At 44.5% G+C, this 25,156-nt stretch overlaps 1 protein-coding gene across 1 annotated transcript in view; it reads left to right on the top strand.

Annotated features, from left to right (window-relative positions):
• lipca (lipase, hepatic a) overlaps positions 1-25,156 on the top strand; it is a 118,614-nt gene that overhangs the window by 69,883 nt on the left and 23,575 nt on the right. The window contains exons 4-7 of the mRNA XM_072470714.1: positions 6,965-7,082; positions 19,414-19,647; positions 20,749-20,991; positions 21,742-21,862. Of these exons, the coding sequence (XP_072326815.1) occupies positions 6,965-7,082; positions 19,414-19,647; positions 20,749-20,991; positions 21,742-21,862 (716 nt within the window). The remainder of the gene's footprint in view (positions 1-6,964; positions 7,083-19,413; positions 19,648-20,748; positions 20,992-21,741; positions 21,863-25,156) is intronic.

Below are 25,156 nucleotides of genomic sequence, written 5' to 3'. Positions count from 1 at the left end.
GCAAAGGGACTGAACATCTGCAGAGTGAGGCGGCTGGTCCAAAAGCGTCTGTTTTGCATCTCCACGCAAGCTGAATTTCTATCCCTTAAACTTGGTGATGTGTCTTTATTTCGAACCAGTGACGGGCAACCTGCGGCCCATCTGGGTTCTGAGTGGGGCCCACGAGACATTTTGTTGACCACACGCAGGCTTGCCACATTCCGCTGATTTCCATCACATAGTTTTTTTTCCTATCGGTGTTTCTAAAGTGACTCGCGCGTAAAGCAAGGGCGAGTGAAGTGAGGTGCGTGCTGATTGCCGACAACATTGACTGTGAGAGCTGTGCACTCATAGAATCAAAGAATCACTACAGTGCAGAAGGAGACCATTCGGCTCATCGGGGCTGCACAGCCCTCTGAAAGGGTACCTACGGTCAGGCCCCCACCCGATCCCCTTCACCCAGTAACCCCACCTAACCTAACCTCTTGGACACTAAGGGGAAAATGATCATGGCCAATCCACCTAACCTGCACATCTTTGGACTGTGGGAGGAAACCGGAGCACCCGACGGAAGCCCATGCAGACTCGGGGAGAAAGTGCAAACTCCGCACAGTCACCCGAGCAGTGCTAACCATTCCTTCTGTGTCCAATCACGGTGTTAATATTTCTTTTGTTTCTATCATTTGAACTTTAAGGTTCTGTTTTAAAAAAAATAAATTTAGAGTATCCAATTCATTTTTTCCAATTAAGGGGCAATTTAGCGTGGCCAATCCACCTACCCAGCACATCTTTGGGTTGTGGGGGCGAAATCCACACAAGAACAAAGAACAAAGAAAAGTACAGCACAGCACAGCAACAGGCCCTTCGGCCCTCCAAGCCTGTGCCGACCATGCTGCCCGTCTAAGCTAAAATCTTCTACACTTCCGGGGTCCGTATCCCTCTATTCACATCCTATTCATGTATTTGTCAAGATGCCCCTTAAACGTCACTATCGTCCCTGCTCCCACCACCTCCTCCGGTAGCAAGTTCCAGGCACCCACTACCCTCTGGTAAATAACTTGCCTCGTACATCTCGTTTAAACCTTGCCCCTCGCACCTTAAACCTATGCCCCCTAGTAATTGACCCCTCCACCTTGGGAAAAAATCTCTGACCATCCACTCTGTCTATGCCCCTCAAACACGGGGAGAATGTGTAAACTCCACACGGACGGTGACCCAGAGCCGGGATCAAAGCTGGGACCACGATGCCGTGGGACAGCGGTGCTAACCACTGTGCCACCGTGCTGCCCTAAATTTCTGTTAATATATGAATGATTCAGCATTTTCTACAAGAGGCTAAGAAATGTTCGGTGTGTATTAAATGTATTGGGTCCTATTCATGGGGTTGTGGTTAGTGAACAAGCCCGATTTCAATCTTGCGCCCCACTGAGATGAAGGAATGCCTCTCATGCGGCCTATGCACCAGCCTAGGTTGCCCACTGCTGTTTGAAACCATTCACTAATGTGATGGGAAAATATATTCAGAAACAACTATGTTTTCATATTTAAATTCCTTGAAAGTGCAGAGTTGGGATAAGACACTCCATGAACAATCCATTGACACTATCAACACTTTGTTAAATTGTTCTGCTTTTTGGGAAGTTTGAGGGATTTTGTTCCACCAATCTAGAATAGATGGCTATGGTACATCCAGAAACAATAGCCAACATCACGAACAATTCCCATCTACTCAAACTATTCCCATTCTTTGCTGCTGTACGGAAATCCTGCCCTTTATCACTTTGTGCAAACCTTTCATTTCCAGCATTTCTTCACAAACTGGTCTGATTAGTAAGTTTGCAGACGACACAAAGGTTGGTGGAATTGCGGATAGCGATGAGGACTGTCAGAGGATACAGCAGGATTTAGATTGTTTGGAGACTTGGGCGGAGAGATGGCAGATGGAGTTTAATCCGGACAAATGTGAGGTAATGCATTTTGGAAGGTCTAATGCAGGTAGGGAATATACAGTGAATGGTAGAACCCTCAAGAGTATTGAAAGTCAAAGAGATCTAGGAGTACAGGTCCACAGGTCATTGAAAGGGGCAACACAGGTGGAGAAGGTAGTCAAGAAGGCATACGGCATGCTTGCCTTCATTGGCCGGGGCATTGAGTATAAGAATTGGCAAGTCATGTTGCAGCTGTATAGAACCTTAGTTAGGCCACACTTGGAGTATAGTGTTCAATTCTGGTCGCCACACTACCAGAAGGATGTGGAGGCTTTAGAGAGGGTGCAGAAGAGATTTACCAGAATGTTGCCTGGTATGGAGGGCATTAGCTATGAGGAGCGATTGAATAAACTCGGTTTGTTCTCACTGGAACGAAGGAGGTTGAGGGGCGACCTGATAGAGGTATACAAAATTATGAGGGGCATAGACAGAGTGGATAGTCAGAGGCTTTTCCCCAGGGTAGAGGGGTCAATTACTAGGGGGCATAGGTTTAAGGTGAGAGGGGCAAGGTTTAGAGTAGATGTACGAGGCAAGCTTTTTACGCAGAGGGTAGTGGGTGCCTGGAACTCGCTACCGGAGGAGGTAGTGGAAGCAGGGACGATAGGGACATTTAAGGGGCATCTTGACAAATATATGAATAGGATGGGAATAGAGGGATACGGACCCAGGAAGTGTAGAAGATTGTAGTTTAGTCGGGCAGTATGGTCGGTGCGGGCTTGGAGGGCCGAAGGGCCTGTTCCTGTGCTGTACATTTCTTTGTTCTTTGTTCTTATGTGTAATTCTCAAACACGATCAGCCAATTGACAAATTAAGTAGCAATTTTAAGGTGGGAATGGCCTGAGACCACCCACAAGGGAGAAATGGACATTGAGCAAATGAAGAATTAGAAGAGGTGGCTACAGATTTGGTCACAAAGGGTCTTGAGGAAGTGTTTAAAGGTAGGGAGCAACAAGGTCAAAGTAAAGAGGTTAAAGGAGGTCACTTCAGAGAGTAAGGTTGACATGGCAGATGAACTGGTGCAGTGGAGAAGGAGGGACGTACAAAAGAACAGAGCTGAAGGGATGAAAGACATCTCCTTGGACATAAAGCTGGAAATAGTGGCCGAGGTAGTCCTGCTATGCATTCGGAGGGATTTGTAAAAGGACAATTGGGATAGGGAGAAACCGCAGCTCTCCAAACCCAAGGATCATGGATGGGATTTAGAATAGGACAGGATGTGCACAGCAGAGTTCGGAATGACTTGGGAGTTATTCGGGGCTGGCAGGAAGATGGGGCTAAAGCCAAGATCATATCAATCATGATCTTATTGAATAGTGAAGCAGGAGAGATGATGGATTGGTGTTGTTGTTACTGGACTATCACTCCATTGACTCGGGGTAATTTGACCTGGGTTTGAATGCCCAGATGGTGAAATTTTAATTCAATAAAAATCTGGAATTACAAATCGAACGATGATTATGAAGCCATTGCAGATTGTCAGAACAAAACCATCTAGTTCACCAATGTCCTTTTGGGAAAGAAATATGGCATTCTTATCCAGTCAGGCCTACATGTGACTCCAGATGCACAGCAGTGTGGTTGACTTTTAAGTGCTCTCTGAAATGACCCAGCAAGCCATCCAGCTCAAGGGCAATTATGGATGGGCAACAAATGCTGGCCCAGCCAGTGACAACCATGTCCTATTAATGAATAGAAAGAAAACTACCTGCTGAAAATTCATATATGCCGACGGCATCTGCCTTGCAACTCAAGCCCCTGTCTTTGACACCTTGGACCGGACTCTAAACCAGGCCTTGTCAAAGTGTGAACAATACTGCAGCACATGGCAACTCAAGCCAAGCCCTGCAAAAACAGTATCCAGTTCATTCCATCTTTACAATGCAAAAGCCAACATCCAAATGAATCGCTACAAGTTAAAGCACCGCCCAACTCCAACATACCTCGGAGTGACCTTAGATAGGACACTGACCTTCCGGGAACATCTAAAAAGAACTGCAGCCAAGGTCATTACTGGAACACTATGCTCAACACCACTCCCTCGGTTCCCTGCCCTGGTAATCATCAAAGAACAAAGAAAAGTACAGCACAGGAACAGGCCCTTCGGCCCTCCAAGCCTACGCTGACCATGCTGCCCGTCTAAACTAAAATTGTCTACATTGCTGGGGTCCGTATTCCTCTATTCCCATCCTATTCATGTATTTGTCAAGGTGCCCCTTAAACATCACTATCGTCCCTGCTCCCACCACCTCCTCCGGCAGCGAGTTCCAGGCACCCACTACCCTCTGTGTAAAAATCTTGCCTCGTACATCTCCTCTAAACCTTGCCCCTCGCACCTTAAACCTATGCCCCCTAGTAATTGACCCCTCTGCCCTGGGAAAATGCCCTGACTATCCACTCTGTCTATGCCCCTCATAATTTTGTAGACCTCTATCAGGTCGCCCCTCAACCTCCTTCGTTCCAGTGAGAACAAACCACGTTTATTCAACCTCTGCTCATAGCTAATGCCCTCCATACCAGGCAACATCCTGGTAAATCTCTTCTGCACCCTCTCTAAAGCCTCCACATCCTTCTGGTAGTGTGGCGACCAAAATTGAACACTATACTCCAAATGTGGCCTAACTAAGGTTTTATACAGCTGCAACATGACTTGCCAATTTTTATACTCAATGCCCCGGCCAATGATGGCAAGCATACCGTATGCCTTCTTGACTACCTTCTCCACCTGTGTTGCCCCTTTCAGTGACCTGTGGACCTGTGGATCACTCCTCCACATATCCGCCGATTTGCACAACCCACACAAAATGATAGAAAAATTTCAAAAGCCCCCCACCGTCCACTTCATGCTGATCTATTCAGCCCACCCAAGGTACAACTCACATTATGAAGGTTGATCTGGAAAAACAAAACACACGATACTTCAATGCAAATTCCACTTGGGCAAATGAACATGACAAACAAGTCCTGATCTCAAAGCCAACACAGTAACTGGCTTGTTTTAACCTTCCAAGGAAAGAGTGGTCCTCCCTTAACAGGTTCAGGACAACAGCCACGGCCCCTGCTTGGCCAACTTCCAATGTGCCTATGTGAGAGAGCAGTCTATGCACCACATCATAGAAGAATGTCCAACCCACAGATTCAGCGGAGGCCTATCCACACTCGACACAGCAGGACTGGAACAAACTGCTCGGCTTCGGGCCTTTGCATTCACTAAATCCTATTTCTTTTGTCCTTATGGGAATCATTGTAGGACGGAACTCAGGATGTTAACTAAGACGTGTTGAATACGGGAATAGAATTGTGGGTAACAGTTACTGTGATGGTTGTGGGGGATGTCAGCAATGGGTGAGGTGATTTGTAGAGATTAGGTGATGTTTCTGAAATGGGGTTAAGTCAAACTCAAAGAGGTTATCCACCATCGATCTGAGTAGCTAAGGGAGTTTTTGGCAGGAGCTGAACAAACTGGACTCTCACCAGGTTGCTGAAGACCCGAATGTATCAGAGTTGGCAGGAAAGCTGTGTGCTGCTGGGAATTGAGCTGCACACCTTGCCAGAACTGGTTTCATTGCTGTCTGATTTACATTTGGGTGAAGCTTTTCAGAATTCAATTGGAATTTGGGTCAAACACATTTCACAGTGAAAAATCTCCCCATGGGACTGATTGGTGCAGGGGCGAAGACAAGTTGTTAGACTGTCCTTGAACTATGGCTGAATTTCATTTTTGAGAGATAGCAAAGTGCACACTGCATTATTCCAGCAATTTCACACTCTCCAGTGTCTGTAGACTTGGGAGTTTTATCCACTGATCGATTAGGAAACCACAATGTGGAAGAAGCCTAAACACTATTCTGACCAATATACTGCTTCTTGTATACTGCAGCTGAGTGTGAATTGTGATAAAACACCAACGCTATTGCATAAAAGATTTCAGATTCAAAGTGAACTGTTTACTCTGATTCAATACACATTTCAAAGATTAATTCCTTGGACACAAACATCCAACAAAGAAAGCGTTACATTTATAGCACACCTCTCATAATCCTTGGGAACTCTCAGAGTGTTTAACAGCCAGCATGCTTTTGAAGTGTAGTCATTGTTGTAATGTAGGGAAACAGGATAATCAATTGACACATACTAAACCCCCACAAATCGTATTGAGATAACTGAGCAGATCAAGGGCAACACGGTGGCGCAGTGGGTTAGCCCTGTTGCCTCACGGCGCCGAGGTCCCAGGTTCGATCCCGGCTCTGGGTCACTGTCCGTGTGCAGTTTGCACATTCATTTTACAAAATGATCAGGGGGTTGGATAGGGTGGACAGTGAGAGCCTTCTCCCGCGGATGGAAATGGCTGGCACGAGGGGACATAACTTTAAACTGAGGGGTAATAGATATAGGACAGAGGTCAGAGGTAGGTTCTTTACGCAAAGAGTAGTGAGGCCGTGGAATGCCCTACCTGCTACAGTAGTGAACTCGCCAACATTGAGGGCATTTAAAAGTTTATTGGATAAACTTATGGATGATAATGGCATAGTGTAGGTTAGATGGCTTTTGTTTCGGTGCAACATCATGGGCCGAAGGGCCTGTACTGCGCTGTATTGTTCTATGTTCTATGTTCTATGTTCTATTCTCCCGTGTTTGCGTGGGTTTCGCCCCCACAACCCAAAGATGTGCAGAGTAGGTGGATTGCCCACGCTAAATTGCCCCTGAATTGGAAAAAATGAATTGGGTACTATAAATTTATTTTTTTTAAACTGACCAGATCGCCTGTTTCAGTGATTCTGGTTTCAATTTACCATTTGAGCGTTTCATGTCTTTTGTCGAGAGTAATCATTTTGTTTGAGTCAACACACAACCGGCCACTCCCATGTCCTGTGTCCTTATTTTTGTTTGGTTATTGGTGGAAATGAGGGACCATTAACTTTGCACATGCAGAGGTTTCCCATTAAATGTGGATTTGCCAAAGCTCTTCTGATGAAAGTGTGAATCTTTTACATTCTCAGGAATTCTTTGGTTTTCCAAAAGGAAAGGTTCACCTGATTGGATACAGTCTTGGAGCCCACGTTTCGGGATTTGCTGGAAATTATATCACTGGGACAAACAGAATTGGAAGGATAACAGGTAACAGTGAAAATACAGTGGGGCGGGGTTCACGTGATGCGAGTGTGTGAATAACTGCGTTTCTGTGAGCTCTGGCACAACTCAATCAATAGGCGCGATCTACCGGCTGTTCACGCTGGTGAGATATTCCAGTCCCACGCCGGCGCAAGGGTTTCCCCGGTGATGAGGGATGCATTTTCCAGGAAATCCCATTGCCAACGGCAGGATCGGTAAATCCCACTGGCCTGGCCACCTCCGCCGGCGAAAAACACGTGCTGTGTTGGTCAGTAAATCCCGCCCTATTTTCCTTTAATGTATCATGCTCACATATCTCGTGCTTGACTAATCCAGGAGTGAGAATTCCATAAATGTCCCTGGAAGATTTCTGGCTAAATGGTGGTGACAAAATGCCGAGAAATAGTTGTGGTATTATCATACATGAAGGCAATGCAAGGGTTAATGAAATGTATACAGACAGCTACTAGAGGGAGCTAGTCCTATGAGTATATAAGGGATGATGCTGAGCCTTGTGGGTCAGAAGAGACAGAAGAAGATACAGTCAGACAGAAGACAGATGAGGCATGAGAGTGGGAACAGTTGCGTACTTGAGAGTTCTGTAATTAGAGATAGCATAGTTTAATATAGAAACCTTCTAAGAACGAATCTTCGTTAGTAGTACAATAAATTTATAGTTTTGTTTGTTTGTTAACAAAGCTTTGCGTTCTTTATTCAACACTTCGCATCTAAGCCATCCAGGTAAAATGCAGAACACAACAATAGTGAGAAAATTATCGACAAAAAAGAGCAGTCAGAAGTTCCGGGTGGAGCCAGCTCCTCAACATGGCGACTTATTGAGCAAACAAACTCTCGATCTGGCACTCTCAAAGGCATTACAACTAAGTACTACTAATATTATTAAGGTCATTGATGAGAAACTCTGTCTGATAGCACAAATATTCAGTGCTTATTCTATAGAGCTGCAGGTTAAAGGCTTGCCGGAGGGCAGTAGAAAATTAGTACTGTCGAAAATGCAACTTCCTCAGTAGAGATCTGCTTAGAAAAGCAGCTGCATGGTATGTCAGAATTCCCTGACCACCTGGAAAATGAGGCCGGAGGTAGAATGTCCGGATTGTTGGTTTGCCAGATGAAGCTGAGGGTAAATTTCCTGGCTGGCTACCAAATCTCCTTAATTTAGGAACAAAAAGGCGGGCACATTAAATTAGAAAGGTCAGTACCCTGACTCTGAGGACGAGGGACAACCAACCACCTTGGCCCCTAATTATCCGTTTTTGCAACTTCAAGGATCGCCAAAGCGTATTGGAGGTAGCTAGACATAACAGGGCTTTGCTCTATGAGGGAACGAAGGTCCCTTTTTTTTCAAGATCTCTCGGCAGCGATACATCAGAGACGTATGGGATTTGTTGAAGTTAGGAGATGCCTATTGGAGTGCAATATGCCGCACTGTATCGCTGTATTATGCTATACTAAGGGTGACATGGGACAACTCTATAAAGATGTTCGACTATCTGGCTAAAGCCTTGCTGTTTGAGAACTCCAAGAAAGGCAACAATTTGGAATAACAGACTGCGGTTCACTGTCTAATCCGGACTCTATACCTTGTCATTATGATTCTTTCCTGATTCTGTGTTGGTATTTTTCATTCTGACAGGGATGATTTAGCAATTGTGCATTTTGAATGTTTTCATCCTTAAGAATGGCAGAGGCTTCTATCTGCCTTGAATGAAAATTACTCCTCAGCATGTTCCTTCAAGTTAAGGAACATGCTTTGCTGCTTGCATAGCACTAGGGCTGTGTGAAGAATATCCCTTTTCCATTCTCTGCATCCATCGAGGTATATGTTTTATGGTCTCCTTTGTTCTGATCATGATGAATTTGAGTAGCGCTACTGCAGGGAGGTGGATAAAGTCTCAATAGGAAGGGTTGGAATGCAGAATGGGCAAACTGTGCTCGTCCCTTTCACAACACATTGGGCGGGATTCTCCAGTCTCTGACGCCGAAATCGCATTCGACGATCGGCCGGAGAATCCCCATTGGTGCCAAAATCGGGGGCGTGATCTTTTGCAATCCTCCCCCTCCTCCAAAACGGCACAGTCGGGTGGGAGCCGATCCAGGGGCGGGGGTGGGGTTTGACGAGGGCTTGGGGCACTGGTGGGGGGTGGTCCGGGAGTGGCGAGCCTGACCAAAGGGGGAGCCTATTTGGCAGACCGGGTCCGCGCGCAGCTGCTGCCATGTTCCACGGCGCAGCCACTGCAGGCCGTATTCCATGGCCGTATCCGCAGTTAGAGCCGGGACTTTACGCTGCATGCCTGCTAGCCCCGGTCCAGACGGAAGATCGGTGGAGGATTGTGCCGTTTTTTCGGGCGTCAAACACCACTGTTCCCACGCCGGCTTCAGCACTTAGTCTGCAAATCGGAGAACCCAGCCCCTTGTGTTTCCTACCTTGAGGAGAAATCTCCTTGGTGTAATTATGGAAGGCTTGTAGGTATAGCTCTACAGGCTAGGAGGATTATCCCCTTAGAGTATTGGGCACGATTATTGCACCCCGTTGCCCCGGGTGCATTGAAGAAGAGGCCCAAAACGGGTTTCGCATGGGTGCCACCCAATCCGCGGTGGCCGCGGAAATCTGGATCACGCCCTCGTATGTTGGGTGACCTTCTGGGCAGGGTGATACCGTGGCACTGCTGGTACCTCCTGGGCAACTTGGCAGTGCCAGCCTGGCACTCTGGCGGTGCAACCTGGACGCCAGCCTGGCACTGCTAAAGTGCCAAGCTGGCATTTTTTGCCCGACGGTGATCGGGCTAGGGTGTGTTGTGTGGGGAGCCCAGTGACCTCCTTACAGTGAGTTGGGGCTTGGGGGGGTGGGATTCGGGGGTCAGGATATCATGACGCCATTTAAAAATGAGGTCCCGCTCTCTCCCTGCACAGAGTGGTTTCGGCAAGCGGGGATTCTCAGAGCAGGGAAAGGGACTAAGTGTGACTTGGCTGCACATTCCCAACTGAGGCCCCGTATCTAACCCGAACCATCTTAGATAGCGTTGTGTTTCTCGGTGCTGCGCGCGCTGGGAAACATGCGACTAAACATGCTCACAATGGGACATTTGGTACGATCGCGCACAAAATGTGGGATTAACTGGTGAGAAACTTCCCAAGCCTTGTGGGTGAATACCGGCCTGATTCTCACCCACAAACCAGCAGGAAACAGCCCGCCAAACCCGGCCCAAATTACACCTAGGGCGGGATTTACCGAGAACCCCACCACGTGTTTTTCAGCGATAGAAGTCGGGAGACCCTGTACCCGGGACCTGCACGCCTCACGACACCTTGCGAGATCTTATGCGATCCTGCAAGATGTTGTGATGTGAATCCCGCCCATTGTGGACAGCATCACTTTTTGGCCAATCTGCATGTTAGAGCGAGTCTCACTCTAATATGAGGTTTCCTGAGGTAACCGAGGCGTTGGGATCTATCTCCTTCGTCTCGGAGACCTCGGGCAAACGCCATTCCCCACAAACAGGGACCAGATGGAATGGCACCTGGGGGTCTCCCAGTGGATTGGAAGCCCCCAGGTGCATGCCCTCTGGGCAGGGTGGTACCCTGGCATGGCTGATGCCACCTGGGTACCCTGGCACTGCCAGCCTAGCACCCTGGCAGTGCCACCTGGGTGCCAGCCTGACAGTGCCAAGGTGCCCAGGTGGCTCTGCCAACTGGAAGGGGCATTCCCAGGGTACCAGGTTGGGATGGCCAATGTGCCAAGCTTGCATTTTTCACGCGGCGGCCATCTAACCGGGATGCCCTGCGCAGGTGTTGAGGGGTACGGTGGGGCCCAGTGACGCCCTCATAGTGAGTTGGGGCTTGGGAAGGATTCGGGGGTCAGGTCGGGGGCTCCAGAAATCGGGGTGCCATTTAAAAATCGATCTGTTGTTACACTGAGGAGTTCCAGCGAGCGGAGCCCCCTCAGTGCAGAAAACGGGGATATATGTGACCTCGGCCCCGCGCTCCCCGCTGATGCCCCCTTTCTAAGTGCATTAAATAGCGGGGCGTTTCTCAATGCTGCAAGCGCCGGGAAACATGTGATAAACATGCTCGCTATGGAACATTGTTACCATTTAGTTAAATCGCGCCCAATGTGTCACTGGTGCGTCCAGTATGGATGGAGATGGGGGAAGTATGTTTTGGTGCTCGCCCAAGCAGGGCGGGAAAATCCTTGGCTGGTAAACCATTTTCTGTGTCAATAACCTACACTCTCTTTGGCTGAATAAGCAATGGCAGCAGCTACTTTGAAACTTTGCTCCTGGAATGTACGGGAGATGCATCATCCAATTAAAAGAAAGAAGTTTCTGTCGTTCCTTTAAAAGGAGAAAGTTGACAAAGCTTTGTTGCAGGAAAGTCACTTCGATGACAAGGGGCACCAGAAATTGAAGCGGGATTGGGTGGGGTAGGTGATTTTTGCCTCATTCTCGACTAGTAGCCAGTGGGGGGTTTGCGGTTTTATTTCATAGGAATGTTCATTTTAGTCTGAAGAGCTGTGTGAAGGACAAGGTAGGTATGCAATTGTTGAGGGGGAAGTATTTCGATAATGAATGTCGACAGCACTCCAAACAACCCTCCTGATTTTGTTACTAAAATCTTTGTGGATTTTGCTGAAGTAGCTTCAACAAATCCCTTCATAGGTGGAGACTTCAACGGCCATCTTAATCCTTTGATGGAGAAAGTTCCCATAACTAGGAATCCTCCCACTCAACAGGCAATAGCACCAGCATCGATATGCGAGGATATGGGGTACATGGTTATTTGGAGAACATTGCCCTCCTCCAAAGATAAAGAGTTCACCTTCTTCTCTACTCCCCACCAATGTAATACCAGAATTGATAATTGTTTCATGCTCAAAACAACATTCAGCGGCCTCCTGCTCTGTAGGTAGTATTGTCGTCTCCGATCATGCCCCAGTCTTCTTGGAATATTTATTCAGGGAGATTTATCCTCAGTCTGGATCTTGGAGATTTGATGCAACTCTGCTTAAGGATCATAACTTTATCTCGTACTTTAAGGCCAAATTCAATCTCTTCTGTTCAGTCAATTCTCTCTCTGAAGTAAGCCCTTCAATCCTGTGGGCAATCTGTAAGGCAAGGGGCTTAGTCATTTTGTATATATGGCCAGCAAAAAGCATAAAATGCTGGAACGACAGAGCCAGCTTGAAGTAAAATTGCCGGAAACAGGGATGGAGTATTGTCAGAATCCTTGCCATTCACTGCTGAAGGAAATGGATGCAATCCGAACGGCACTGGATTCCTTGCTGAGTCAATGTGCTGAGAGGAACAGAAGTTTGCCAAACAAAAGCTATATGAGTTTGGAAATAAGCCAAGACGATATTTGATTTTCCTTACGAAGAAGGTGAACATTAGGGGTATTTTCTCTATGCTAGATTTCAAGGGTAATAGGATGATTAAGACGGAGGATATTAATTGGGCATTTAAAAGCTTCTATGCCACTTTATCAGGTCAGTCAAGGGGTGCACTGGTACATTTGGAGCATTTCTCTCGCTTCCTTTAAACCCCCAACAATTTCTGAGGACCAAAGATCGACCCTAAATGTTCCTATTGCTAAGGGGGAAGTGGTATTTTCCTTGAGGGATCTTCAGTCTGGCAAGGCTCCAAGGCCTGATGGTTTTGGGAGTGAATTTTATGAGGAATTTAAAGACTTGTTAATAGATCCTCTGATTGCTTTGTATAATAATTCATTCAAACTGGGCCTGCTGCCTCAGTCGCTTGAAGAAGTGAATATCTCCTTGAAGGCAGGCAAGAATCCCGAGGAATGTGCCTCCCATACATCGGCTGATTTCACTCTTGAATTCAGACTTGAAATTGTTGTCTAAAATTCCCCTTGATTATCCGGGGTGAGCAGTCTGGGTCCATAAAGAGACAAAATTCATGTAACAATGTTAGGAGATTATTAAATGTCATTCAGGTCTTCCAAAATCAGGTGATAGACAGCTTAGTGATCTCAATATCCCCAGTATCATGGCACTGGTCACGCTCGACCAGCTGTGATGGGCAGGCCACATAACCTGAGGATCACCGCAGCTCAGGCGAGGGGCAAGGTTGAAAACGTGGGGCCTTCAGGCCGGTTTAGCTCAGTTGGCTGGACGGCCGGTTCGTGATACAGAGCGAGGCCAACAGCATGGGTTCAATTCCCGTACCAGCTGAGGTTATCCACGAAGGCCCCGCTGAGGTTATCCACTGAGGTGACCCTCAGGTTAAATCATCACCAGTCAGTTCTCCTCCTCAAAGGGTAAAGCAACCTATGGTCACTTGGGACTAAGGCGACTTTATGTTTACTTTACTTTGGGGCTTGGACTGAGTCCCTTCAATGTTAGAACAAAGAATAAAGTGATAAAGTTGCTTACAATTTAAAACTATCTGCAGGATTCTCTGTCAGCAGGATCCTCCACCCCACCGGCAGCACACCCTCGCCCATGGGTCTCCCGGTGGGGTGGGATTGCCCACAATGGGAAACCGCATTGGCCGGCTGCCGGAAAAGGGGGCTGCCAGGACGGAGAATCCCGTCCTATGTGTATCTAATACAGAATACTACACAAAGTTACAATACATGTTGTACTTGGTTATACAGAGTGAGCATACAATTTAAGTGTATCACAATCGTCATTGTTTAAAATGTGACATTCCAAACCAGCCTCCTTATACATTTAGTTAATATATAGTGTTGAATAACAATGATCTAAAGAATTGTACTATTACAACTAATCACATACTGTCATAATGTTTAACTCTAATATTAAGTTAACGGTAATTGCTTCTTCTTAAAACCAATGAGCATGAGCTGAACTAATATATAAGATATGTCAGAACATAGAACATGGAACATACAGTGCAGAAGGAGGCCATTCGGCCCATCAAGTCTGCACTGACCCACTTAAGCCCTCACTTCCACCCTATCCCCGTAACCCCAAAACCCCTCCTAACTTTTTTGGACACTTTGGGCAATTTAGCATGGCCAATCCACCATACTGCACGTCTTTGGACTGTGGGAGGAAGCCAGAGCACCCGGAAGAAACCCACACAGACACGGGTAGAACGTGCAGACTCCGCACAGACAGTGTCCCAGCGGGGAATCGAACCTGGGACCCTGGTGCTGTGAAGCCACAGTGCTAGCCACTTCTACTACCGTCTGCTGTTATACTTCCCTTAATTGCACCCATAAGTTCCTGCTCGCCTGAACTCCCCATTCAATCTTGAAGGCTATAGACCCCTGCAGCAATTTACACAAGGGGCCTCTTCAGGCGTTATCTGTGACTAGCTCATCGATAGTTAGCTTCATTCTGCCTAACATCCCAAAATGCAACGTCCAGTCACGTGAAGCTAAGAATAGTCACGTTGCTATAATTAAAATTCATTCCAAGTTTAATCAGAATCATATAATAGTGCTTTGGTTCATTATTACACAAAAGTAAAACTATTCATGTGACATCAATTTACCTACAGGGTGCCATCTGGGAAAATGCCAACCGGATCCCAGCCTGTAATAGAATGAAGGAAACTCAACTTCAAATATTGCAGGGTCTGCACGTTACACCAAGTATCAGACCCAGGATAGACCCCGCTATATTCTAACTGTGCCAAAAATGCAAACTAGTGAGAGGGGAATATACACATTGTAGTTGGTCCTGTGTCAAAATTAAATCCTACTGGTTGGGCATACTTTTAAAAGTTAAAGAGCTTGAGAAGATATTTGATACTGCCTTAGAATGTGATCCTTTGTTCTTTGTTCTGGGGCTCCCAGACAAAAAGATAATTGACGCCAGTGAGAAACCACTGTACAATATCCTAACATTTGCAGCACAGAAGAATGCCCTTTGTTTTTGGGTTCACCATAAGCCTCCTTCTGTTCCGAATTAGCATATAATTATCATGGATTGCATCGCAATGGAATTTTTGACCTGTATACGCCGCTCCAAATCAGATGCATCCCAAAAAGTATGGGGCTCCTATCTCAAAGGCACAGGCTCCTTAGCGTCTGACTTAGTCCTATAAGTTTTTCCTTAGGTTATGTAGTTCCACCTCTATACTAGACTAGAGGGTGAGCACCATTTTGCCATGTTTTTGTGGCTTTAGCCTCCACCCCCCCCCCCCCCCCCCCCCCCCAATATCAGGTTTCTCCTGATATTGATCAGGCTCTACTGTACCAGTTTTGTATTGATTTTAAAAATGGAAAAACTCTTAAGAAAAATATATTTTAAAAAAACAGAAAACACAGTGAGGCTTAGACGGTGTATATTCTCTGTAAATAATTGTTTCTTGGAGTTACACTTTCCCTTGACAGTTTTGACAGTATTGATGCCGGTGGAAGAAGGGTTTTTAACCTTTGTGCAGTCAGTTTACTTAAACCACACGTTACACGAGGAATACTCAGCAGGTCAGTTAGCATCTGTAAAGAGAAAAGACAGATGATGATGCTTCACGTGTATACTCTTCATCCGATTCAAAGTGATCTTATGTCCTTGCTGGGTCTAAACAAAGAAAGTTTCTGTTAACTCTGTTAAATCCGGTTCCTCTTCTTGGCTCATTGCCAAAGGCAGGTTAGCACAGGAACAACATCCCAAAATGCCCAGGAGAAGTGAATCTAAACCTAGGCACACAATCATCGAGCACAGAAGGAAGTCATTCAGTCCGTTCTGCCTGTGCTGCCAAGATCATTTCCATTTTCCCGTGACATGAAATCAAACTGTAGCAACGCTGTCAAAAACAGACATCACCATTGCTCCAGCAGGCAGCCATACAGTAAATTTATTTTTGCAAAAATGTACTTTATTCACAAAATATCTGACAGATCATTACAAACATTTCAAAATGGCCATCACTGAAAGTGCAATTCTATTCAGGTTTCCTACAGAGATTAAGTTTCACTCTGAAGTGCTTCAATACAATTGTGATATATGTAATATTCACTGTATACATTCACTGTGAGTCATACAGCCCAAGTCACCTTTTAAAAAATGTATAATACCCAATTCATTTTTTCCAAATAAGGGGCAATTTAGCGTGGCCAATCCACCTACACTGCACATCTTTGGGTTGTGGGGGCGAAACTCATGCAAACACGGGGAGAATGTGCAAACTCCACACGGACCGGGATTGAACCTGGGACCTGAGCGCCGTGAGGCAGGAGTGCTAACCATTGCACCACCATGCTGTGGTGCCCATGCCCAAGTGGCCTCTTGTACGATTCTCTCCCTTCAGTGCACTATGATGACTGCAGGATTTTAGATATATTGGATTATGAGCATTTGGCAATGTAAAGGGTTAGAGTGTGTTTGACTGCAATAGTCATGTTTTTAAAAATAATTTTGTTTTGCAAGTCCAGAAAGCTTTTAGGAGCCAGAGGTGAAATTGACCAGAGTAAAAACAGCCAGGGCTAATGTGATGTTGTTTGCCCGGGGGAGATCCTGGGGAGTTAATATTTTCAGCTTGGAGAGTTCATTTGTTTACAGCTTGGGGAGATTATGTCATTGCTGGGTGGAGCTAAGGGATTGACATTTTGAGAAAGCCTTTTGAGTTGAGTTCTGATCTGACTAACTCTTTAGACCACAAGTAAGGTCTTGTGCTCCCAGTAGGATAGTTTAGTATTTAACGCATAGCAGACTTGTCTGAGGACAAGGGAGAAGCTGAAACAATCAGCTTTTTAAAGACATCCAGCCAGAGTCTGCAGGAGTTCTAACAGGAGCCAAATCTGTTCGGGAAAGCAAGTATTAATCTGTGCCATTGGGATGTGGGATGGTTTGAGAGCTGTATGTTTTTTTCCTTTCTTGTTGTTTAATTAGGAATAGAGATAGTAATTAAGGTTACTGTATTTACTAGTATTGTTTAAAGGGTAATTGTAAACTATTTTTATTGCGTTAATAATAAAGTTTTGTTTTAAAATACCAAATCCCTATTTCTTTGTGCAATCACTCCTGGAGTGAAGTATTCTTTCCTCACAGTCTTACAAAAATAAAGTAAAATATTGGGGTTTCAGTCCAGTGTCTTAGCCACTGATGGGGTCTGTTCTGGGATCGTAATAGCACTATGTCTGAAAAGTCTGAGGCAGCAACCTTTCCCCACTACAGACATGTAGTAAGTAATGGAGTCAGGCACCAGAATCAGACTCCAGACCTTCTATGCTGCTGTGCAAAGTGCTCTAGAAGACTCACCCATCACTTTTCTATTATGCATACTGAACCCTACATATTACACCAATCATGTATCACTTCATCTTGTGGCTGAAGACAATTGCATTGAAAATAAATGTTCCTGTAGAAACTGCACATTGATCAATGAACCTTAATCTAATTAAAATTCATAGCCACGGCAACAATGGCAGATGATTTTCATTGCTGCGAACATTACCTGATATCACTGCGTGTTCATGTTTGACACTCTTTTCAGACCGGTTTTACGCTTGGACAGATATTTCCTCTGTTCATTAACAGAAAACACTCGGGTGGGATGGGGAAGGTCTATTTGCAATAGGTATTTTGCATAGACAAGTAATACAGGCAATATCAGAATGCGCTCTTCATTCTGTTTGCACATTATTCTGCCACATTTTCAAATAGGTCACAACCTGCACACTTCTTTGTAACTGATAGCATTGTCTAGTTGCATCTTTCCGTAAAGCAGTAAATCCATCTTATATCCTTGTCCTTTCACAGTCACACATGTTTCAAGCAATGAGGACTCAACATAAATCCCATGGAAGAGATTTTCCCCCTGTTTGTTCATCAGAAACAACGCACTTTACGCTGTCCTTTTCCCCTGGCGATTCTCACTCCTTCTTTTGAACGAACTGGGGAAGTCCTCTTGTGAAAGTTGATCAAAGTGGAGATTCAAACTCGGGTCTGCAATACCGCAAATGTCAGTCTGTTGTGAAACTTTCAATCCTCTCCTGACCTACAATATCCAGTGTGCCACTCTGACCATAAGCAGCACTAGGATTTCCAATACTTCACCATAGCAGCACCCAATCACCCTGCTATCCAATCTATCATCAAATATTGACTACATATATTATATTTTAATTCTATACGGGATCATTTAAGATTTATTTTGCTTTATTTTTTCATTTTTCACTTTATCTTGCCTATCACTTTATACTGGAAATAGTACAGAAATGAAACATTAAGGACTGCAGCCAGTTAAAGAAAAGTAGTTTAGGTTTTCCTTTACTACACTCCATTCTTCAGCCAAAGAATGGAGAATCAAGTTGTGTCTTTATGTTTCTTGCTCCTGAATTGGGAATTGTGCGATGTAGGAAACCTTGGCTGACAATCTGCACTCTAATTCTACCTTGCAATGTGTTAAAAACCAAATATCAATTGACTGTTTCATAGTGTCGCAGAATAAGAGCATCTATGCTGCTGTGTAAAGTGCTCTGGAAGATTCACCTTTCTAAGAGACATTTTGTGGCAAATGTCCTGAATTAAGATCCATTTCAAACTATTTACCCACGTGGCTTGGGACGTGTTGGTTACAAAACATGATTTCACTTCAGTTTATGCAATATTTTCGTGTGTAAGCTCTGGGTACGATGTGCAATAGTAAACTGAGGTGAATTTAACTCATTCTTTACTTATACTCAACTAAACTGGGGAGACGGTGGCATAGTGGTATTGTCGTTGGACTAGTAATGCTCTGTTTCAAATTTGATCCAGGTTCAAATCAATAAAAAAATCTGGACTTAAAAGTCCAATGATGACCATGAAACCATTGTCAATTGTCGAAAAAACCCACCTGGTTCACTAATGCCCCTTTGGGGAAGGAAATCTGCTGTCCTTACCTGGTGTGGCCTACGTGTGACTCCAGCCCCACAGCAATGTGGTTGACTCTTAGCTGCCCCCTCACGTCCCAAGAACAGATAAAGGGAAATGTCCGTAAAGGGATGTGGATTCAAGAGACTTGAGCACAAATCAGAGCTCATACCTCTGCTGTGCTGACAGGAAGTGCTGCACTGTTGTTTCTGGTGAGACGTTACCCACAGACAGACGCAAATGATCCCTTTGAATCATTGGAAGAAGAGAAATGGAGTTGTCAAATGTTTTGGCCAACACTTATCCTGGAACCAAATTCGAAAAACTGATGATCTAGCCATTTACCTTACCACAGTTCTGGGTTATTCCTGTGCGTAAATTGGTGTCTTGTTGTCTCCATTGCAATAGTGACCACAGTACAAGCAAAATACTTAAATTGGCGGCAAAATGCTTTGGACCATCGTGAAGTCATGAAACGTGCTTTATGAACATATGTCTTTCTTTAATAAGTTTACTTTGTTTATTGCACAGGTCTTGACCCAGCTGGGCCGCTGTTTGAAGGCATGTCATCAACAGAACGGTTATCTCCCGATGATGCAAACTTTGTTGATGCTGTTCACACATTTACACAAGAGCATATAGGACTGAGTGTTGGAATCAATCAACCTGTCGCTCATTACGATTTCTACCCAAATGGTGGCACCATTCAACCCGGCTGCCACCTCAAACACATGTACAGCCATATTGCTCAGTATGGAATTCTAGGTATGATTTGACCTTGGATGAAATGTTTGTCAATATTGCAGCATTATGAGAACAACTAAAAGATGCGTTAATAATGCTGTTTACGGATTTGATTGATGAGGAGGAAGGGGTATTGCAAAGGGCAGGAAGTGTGGAATTCATAGTGGGAATGCCCAAGGTGCTTGTTCAGCAGGAAGGAGGATTCGTATAATGTTGTCTGTGTGGCGTTGTGCAAAGACATTCCTTAATCTTAGAGTAACGGACAGAAAACTCATCTGAAGCCAAAAGGTAATGCAGGCCCATCAGCTGCGTCCCACCCACCTGTTTGTGTTGGAGGAATGGCCAGGAGTGGAACTACCTTTCACTTTGAAGCCTGAATCACAGATTGTGACATTGTAGGCAGCAAGACCTTTGTACAGGGCCTGAGAGGGAGGAAGGAGAGAGGGGGGGCGGGGGGGCTGGATGGAAGTGGGGGAAAAGGAGAACTGTAATTGTCTCTCATTCAGCATAGATTTCACATAGTATATAACCGTTCTGTATAAAGTAGCCCCTCCATGTGGAGTTGGACGCATGATGAAAATAGGCTTAAAAAATATAAACAAGGTCATTTATTAACATTTATCACCATTAATACATCATCCAATGTTCTTCACAGACAACCTCATTGGCATAGCTAGACTCCCGTATGTGCATGTGCGGCCTTTGCTTTTATTAATTAGCGTTATCTCAGTGGTTTATTGCTGGCACTAACGTAATTCCATAGAATCTAACCTACTTTGTTCAATCAATTTCTAAGCACATGCAGTGAACGAATAAATTCAGTTCAGGATCATAATGTTCTTGTGGGCACAACTTCAATCTAACGCTCCATCTATTCAAATAACATGCATTAGTTTCTGTCTAATCATAATACACAGGCAATGGTGGGATAATGTTTATTGCTCAAAATAGCTCCTCCAGATGGTCAGTAATTGCCTTTGTTCCTTCCTTGTTTTGAGCTGCAGGCATTTTGCATCATACGTTACCCCAGCATTGAAAGGTGCCAATTATTTTCCCCCATTTGATTTCTTTTTTTCAAACTTTAAACTATTGCAACCGCTCATTTATTTCATGGTCTCACAGGTATTACAGAAACTGTGAAGTGTGCACATGAGCGATCTGTGCACTTGTTCATTGATTCTTTGCTAAATGAAGACAAACAAATTGTTGGTTATTGGTGCAATGACCTGAGCACATTTAACAAAGGGACCTGTTTGAGCTGCAGGAAGAATCGATGCAACACATTGGGTTATAATATTAAAAAGGTCCGCACTCAAAGAAGCAAGAAAATGTACTTCAAAACCCGTGCTAATATGCCGTACAAAGGTAATGAGCTCAATTGTTTCTATTGCTCGCTTTACAAAAAAAAATCAAGTTATAATTCAGATGAAAATGAACCCCTTCCTGGATTTGAACCTAATTAACTGATCTTAGCTGGTACAGCAGTAAGGTTGTAGATGAGGTAAGCCAGGCCAAGCTCCCATCCAACTGCATTTGGATGAGAGGACCTGATGGAATTAGTCATGATGCCCCATGGTCAAATACTCTGACAGCGCTTATCAATGGACACACAGACAAGGTTTTGGAGGTCACCTGGGTTTCATTTAAATGTACCCCAGCAATAGTCAACATCTTCAGGAAAGGGGAGGAGAGGCAGCACCTTCCAAACCCATGAATACTACCACATAGAAGGACAAGAGCAGCAGATACCTGGGAACACCGCCAGCTGGAGGTTCCTTTCCAAGTCACTCACCACCCTGACTTGGAAACATATCACTGTTCCTTCACTGTCATTAGGTCAAACTCCTGAAATTCCCTCCCTAACATCACTGTGGGTATACCTACACCACATGGACTACCACGGTTCAAGAAGGCAGCTCACCACCACCACCTTCTCAAGGGCAATTAGAAATGGGCCATAAAAGCTGGCCTAGCCATCCAAACCCACATCTCATAAATTAGATTTTTTTTTTTTAAATTGGAGGTGAAAAAGATTATTGAGTCGCAGCTTTTTGAGTTGCGCACATTTAATTATAACAAAATGAATTTCATCATATCTTATTTCAATTTTCTCAGTTTATCATTACCAATTCAAGATTCGCTTCATCAACCACATGGAACACAATATACTGGAACCTTCCCTCACCGTTTCCTTGTTTGGAACAGAAGGTGATGCTGAAAATTTACCAATCAAATTGTGAGTACTGTTTTTTTTAAAAAAGAAAATGTATAAATAAGGAAGTTTTATCCAATTTGTTTCCAGTGTAATGCAGAGTGTGGAAGAAATTAGTGTAATTGATAGGCCTGGGCTGTTTCAAACATCACAAAATCTCAGATTATGCCTCACATCAATTTGGTCATCAGTGTTGGACTTTTTCCGTAAGAGGCTTTCCCTGTATACCATCAGAGTTCCCTCTGTAAACATCTTATTCATGTGGGTAAATGGAAACAAAGGTTAAGGGGAGAAAGCAGGATTAGGCTATTGAGTCAACCATGATCGTGATGAATGGCGGAGCAGGCTCGAAGGGCCAAAAGGCCTCCTCCTGCTCTCATCTTCTATGTATCAATGAATGGGCAACAAATGCTGACCTTCCCAGCAATGCCCAAATCATGTGAACAAATTATAAAAAATAGAAAATACTCATGGAGTCACAAAATATTTTTGGCAGCTCATAATTATTTTGATGTATATGATGAGCCATTAAATCTTTCTGAAAATGGCAAAACAAGAACCTTTTACTCAGGAAGATTTTCCTCCCTTTCACTGATGTTCCAGGGGTAATTTTTGGGATTGAAGCACATTAATACAAAGGGATTGGTTATTATTCTCACAAGCTGAAACACTGAATCTGCTCACTGGATCCAAAGCCATCTCATATATAAAGTACAGACAGGTGACTATGTTCCAGCAGAGATTTGATGCATCAAATATTTGGGCAAAATAATTAGAATTGCAAATATGCTGCGTAAAGGTTAAATAATTTCCATTGGTCTTCCTCAACAAATGAATTCTTTCTAGCTCTTCGGGACATGATCCTCGTTTTTTTGAGCTAATCAGTTCAATCCTTTAATGTTTTTTCCTGGCACCTTGCTTGTTCGCGCTGCTTGAAGTACATAATGAGTTGACTGACTGTCCAATATCGGGTGTTACAAGAACCTAAAATGCTTTGTCAATGTTCTGTTTTGAACCTATTTGATATCGGGGAACAAATTTTCATTTCATTTTTCATTTTCATTTTGACCACCACATTTTCCAGGTCAAACCATGGCTCATGCTTTCTAAAATCATGGACGATTTATTGAGCACTGATATTAGATGCAAAACTTTACAATAACTATGAAAAGTTACAAATATTCGCATACAAACAAGAAGCTGATCACAATTTACAATTCCTTAGCAGAAACATCACTTTTGATGTATTAATAGTCGCTATAAACATCGGTTTTGCAACATTCAAAATGGATAAACCATCAACTTGTCCAGCTCACAACCATTAACATCCAGGGAACAACTTGACTTTTGATCAAAGTATCCACTTTTAATGGCGATCAGTGAATATTATATTTTGGGTACTAACATAGCCTCCTTCTTGGGCATTGTTTACCACTCCATAAAAGGTTGCACTTTGTTGATTAAATATAAGTCAGAAGACAAGTTATGACAGCATTAAAATTCTAATATGCAATACTGCAGTAACGTGGACTGATCTGGCAGTATAAACCTTCATACTGTCTGCACTTTAACATAAAATGCACAGGAAGCAGTTAATCTTCTCGTGAAGTACAGTTTAAATCCCCTCCAAAAATTAGTTGATGCAAGACCCAGTCAGGAATGGAGGCCAGCAACCTCCTAGCAAAGCCCACATCATCCCAATTTGGCACATATCATTGTCCAGAACCACCTACGTGCCTGCCAAAGACTCGCTGACCATCACATATACATACATAGATACATAGAAGGTAGGAACAGGAGGCAGCCTTTTAGCCCTTTGAGCCTGCTCCGCCATTCATCACGATCATGGCTGATCATCCAACTCAATAGCCTAATCCTACTTTTTTCCCATAACCTTTGAGCCCATTCTCCGCAAGTGCTATATCTAGCTGCCCCTTGAATATATTCAATGTTATAACATCAACTACTTCCTGTGGTAATGAATTCCACAGGCTCACCACTCTTTGGGTGAAGAAATGTCTCCTCATCTCTGTCCGAAATGTTTTACCCTGAATCCTCAGACTGTGGCCCCTGGTTCTGGACACACCCACCATCGGGAATATCTTTCCTGCATCTACCCTGTCTAGTCCTGTTAGAATTTTATGAGTCTCTATGAGATCCCTCCCCATTATTTTGAACTCCAGCGAGAACAATCCCAACCTAGTCAATCTCTCCTCATATGACAGTCCCGCCATCCCTGGAATCAGTCTGGTAAACCTTTACTGCATTCCCTCGAGAGCAAGAACATCCTTCCTCAGAGAAGGAGACCAAAACTGCACACAATACTCCAGGTGTGGCCTCACCAAGGCCCTGTACAATTGCAGCAACACACCCGGCTTCTATACTCGAAGCCTCTCGCAATGAAGGCCAACATACCATTAGCCTTCTTTACCGCCTGCTGCACCTGCATGCTTACCTTCAGCGACTGGTGCACAAGGACACCTTCCCTCTCCCAATTTACAACCATTCAGGTAGTACTCTGCCTTCCTGTTTTTGCTTCCAAAGTGAATAACCTCACACTTATCCAAATTATACTGCATCTGCCATTGGTTTGCCCACTCGCCCAACCTGTCCAGATCAAACTGTAGGATCACTGCATCCTCGTCACAATTCACCCTCCCACCCAACTTGGTATATTCTGCAAACTTTGAGATGCTACATTTTGTTCCCTCATCCAAGTCATTAATATATATTGTGAATAGCTGGTGTCTCAGCACCGATCCCTGTGGCACCTCACTAGTTACTGCCTGCCAATTTGAAAAGAACACATTAATTCCTACGCTAATATCTGCCATTGGTGTCCACCACAGTCTTGGTAGCTGAAAAAAGAACCCGTTTATAGATCAAAATCGGCAAAACCGGGCCCTACTGTCATAACTTGAATGAAATACCTGGTTCACCCACCCCTTCCGCTATCTGTTTTGGTCCCTTACCTGCAACTGAGTCTGTGCAAAAACGCCACATCAGCACTCAAACTTCTCAGGTGAGCAAATACCTTTGACCTTTTTCACTGGGCCGCCCAACCTGCTTCCGTTCCAGGTGACCAATCAAATTGGAGGTTCAATCCCGGCTCTGGGTCACTGTCCGTGTGGAGTTTGCACTTTCTCCCCGTGTTTGCATGGGTTCGCCCCCAGAACCCAAAGATGTGCGGTATAGGTGGATTGGCTGCGCTAAATTGCCTCTTAATTGGAAAAAATTAATTTGGTACTCTAAATTAAAAAACAAAACATGTGGGCGGTGCGCAGGCCCCCCCCCCCCCCCCCCCGCGCACCACCCAGA

Source organism: Scyliorhinus torazame, chromosome 12, assembly GCF_047496885.1.
Source record: "Scyliorhinus torazame isolate Kashiwa2021f chromosome 12, sScyTor2.1, whole genome shotgun sequence".
NCBI classification, from domain to species: domain Eukaryota; kingdom Metazoa; phylum Chordata; class Chondrichthyes; order Carcharhiniformes; family Scyliorhinidae; genus Scyliorhinus; species Scyliorhinus torazame.
The sequence above is the reverse complement of the archived record's forward strand: the minus strand, read 5'-3'. Positions and strand labels throughout refer to the sequence as shown.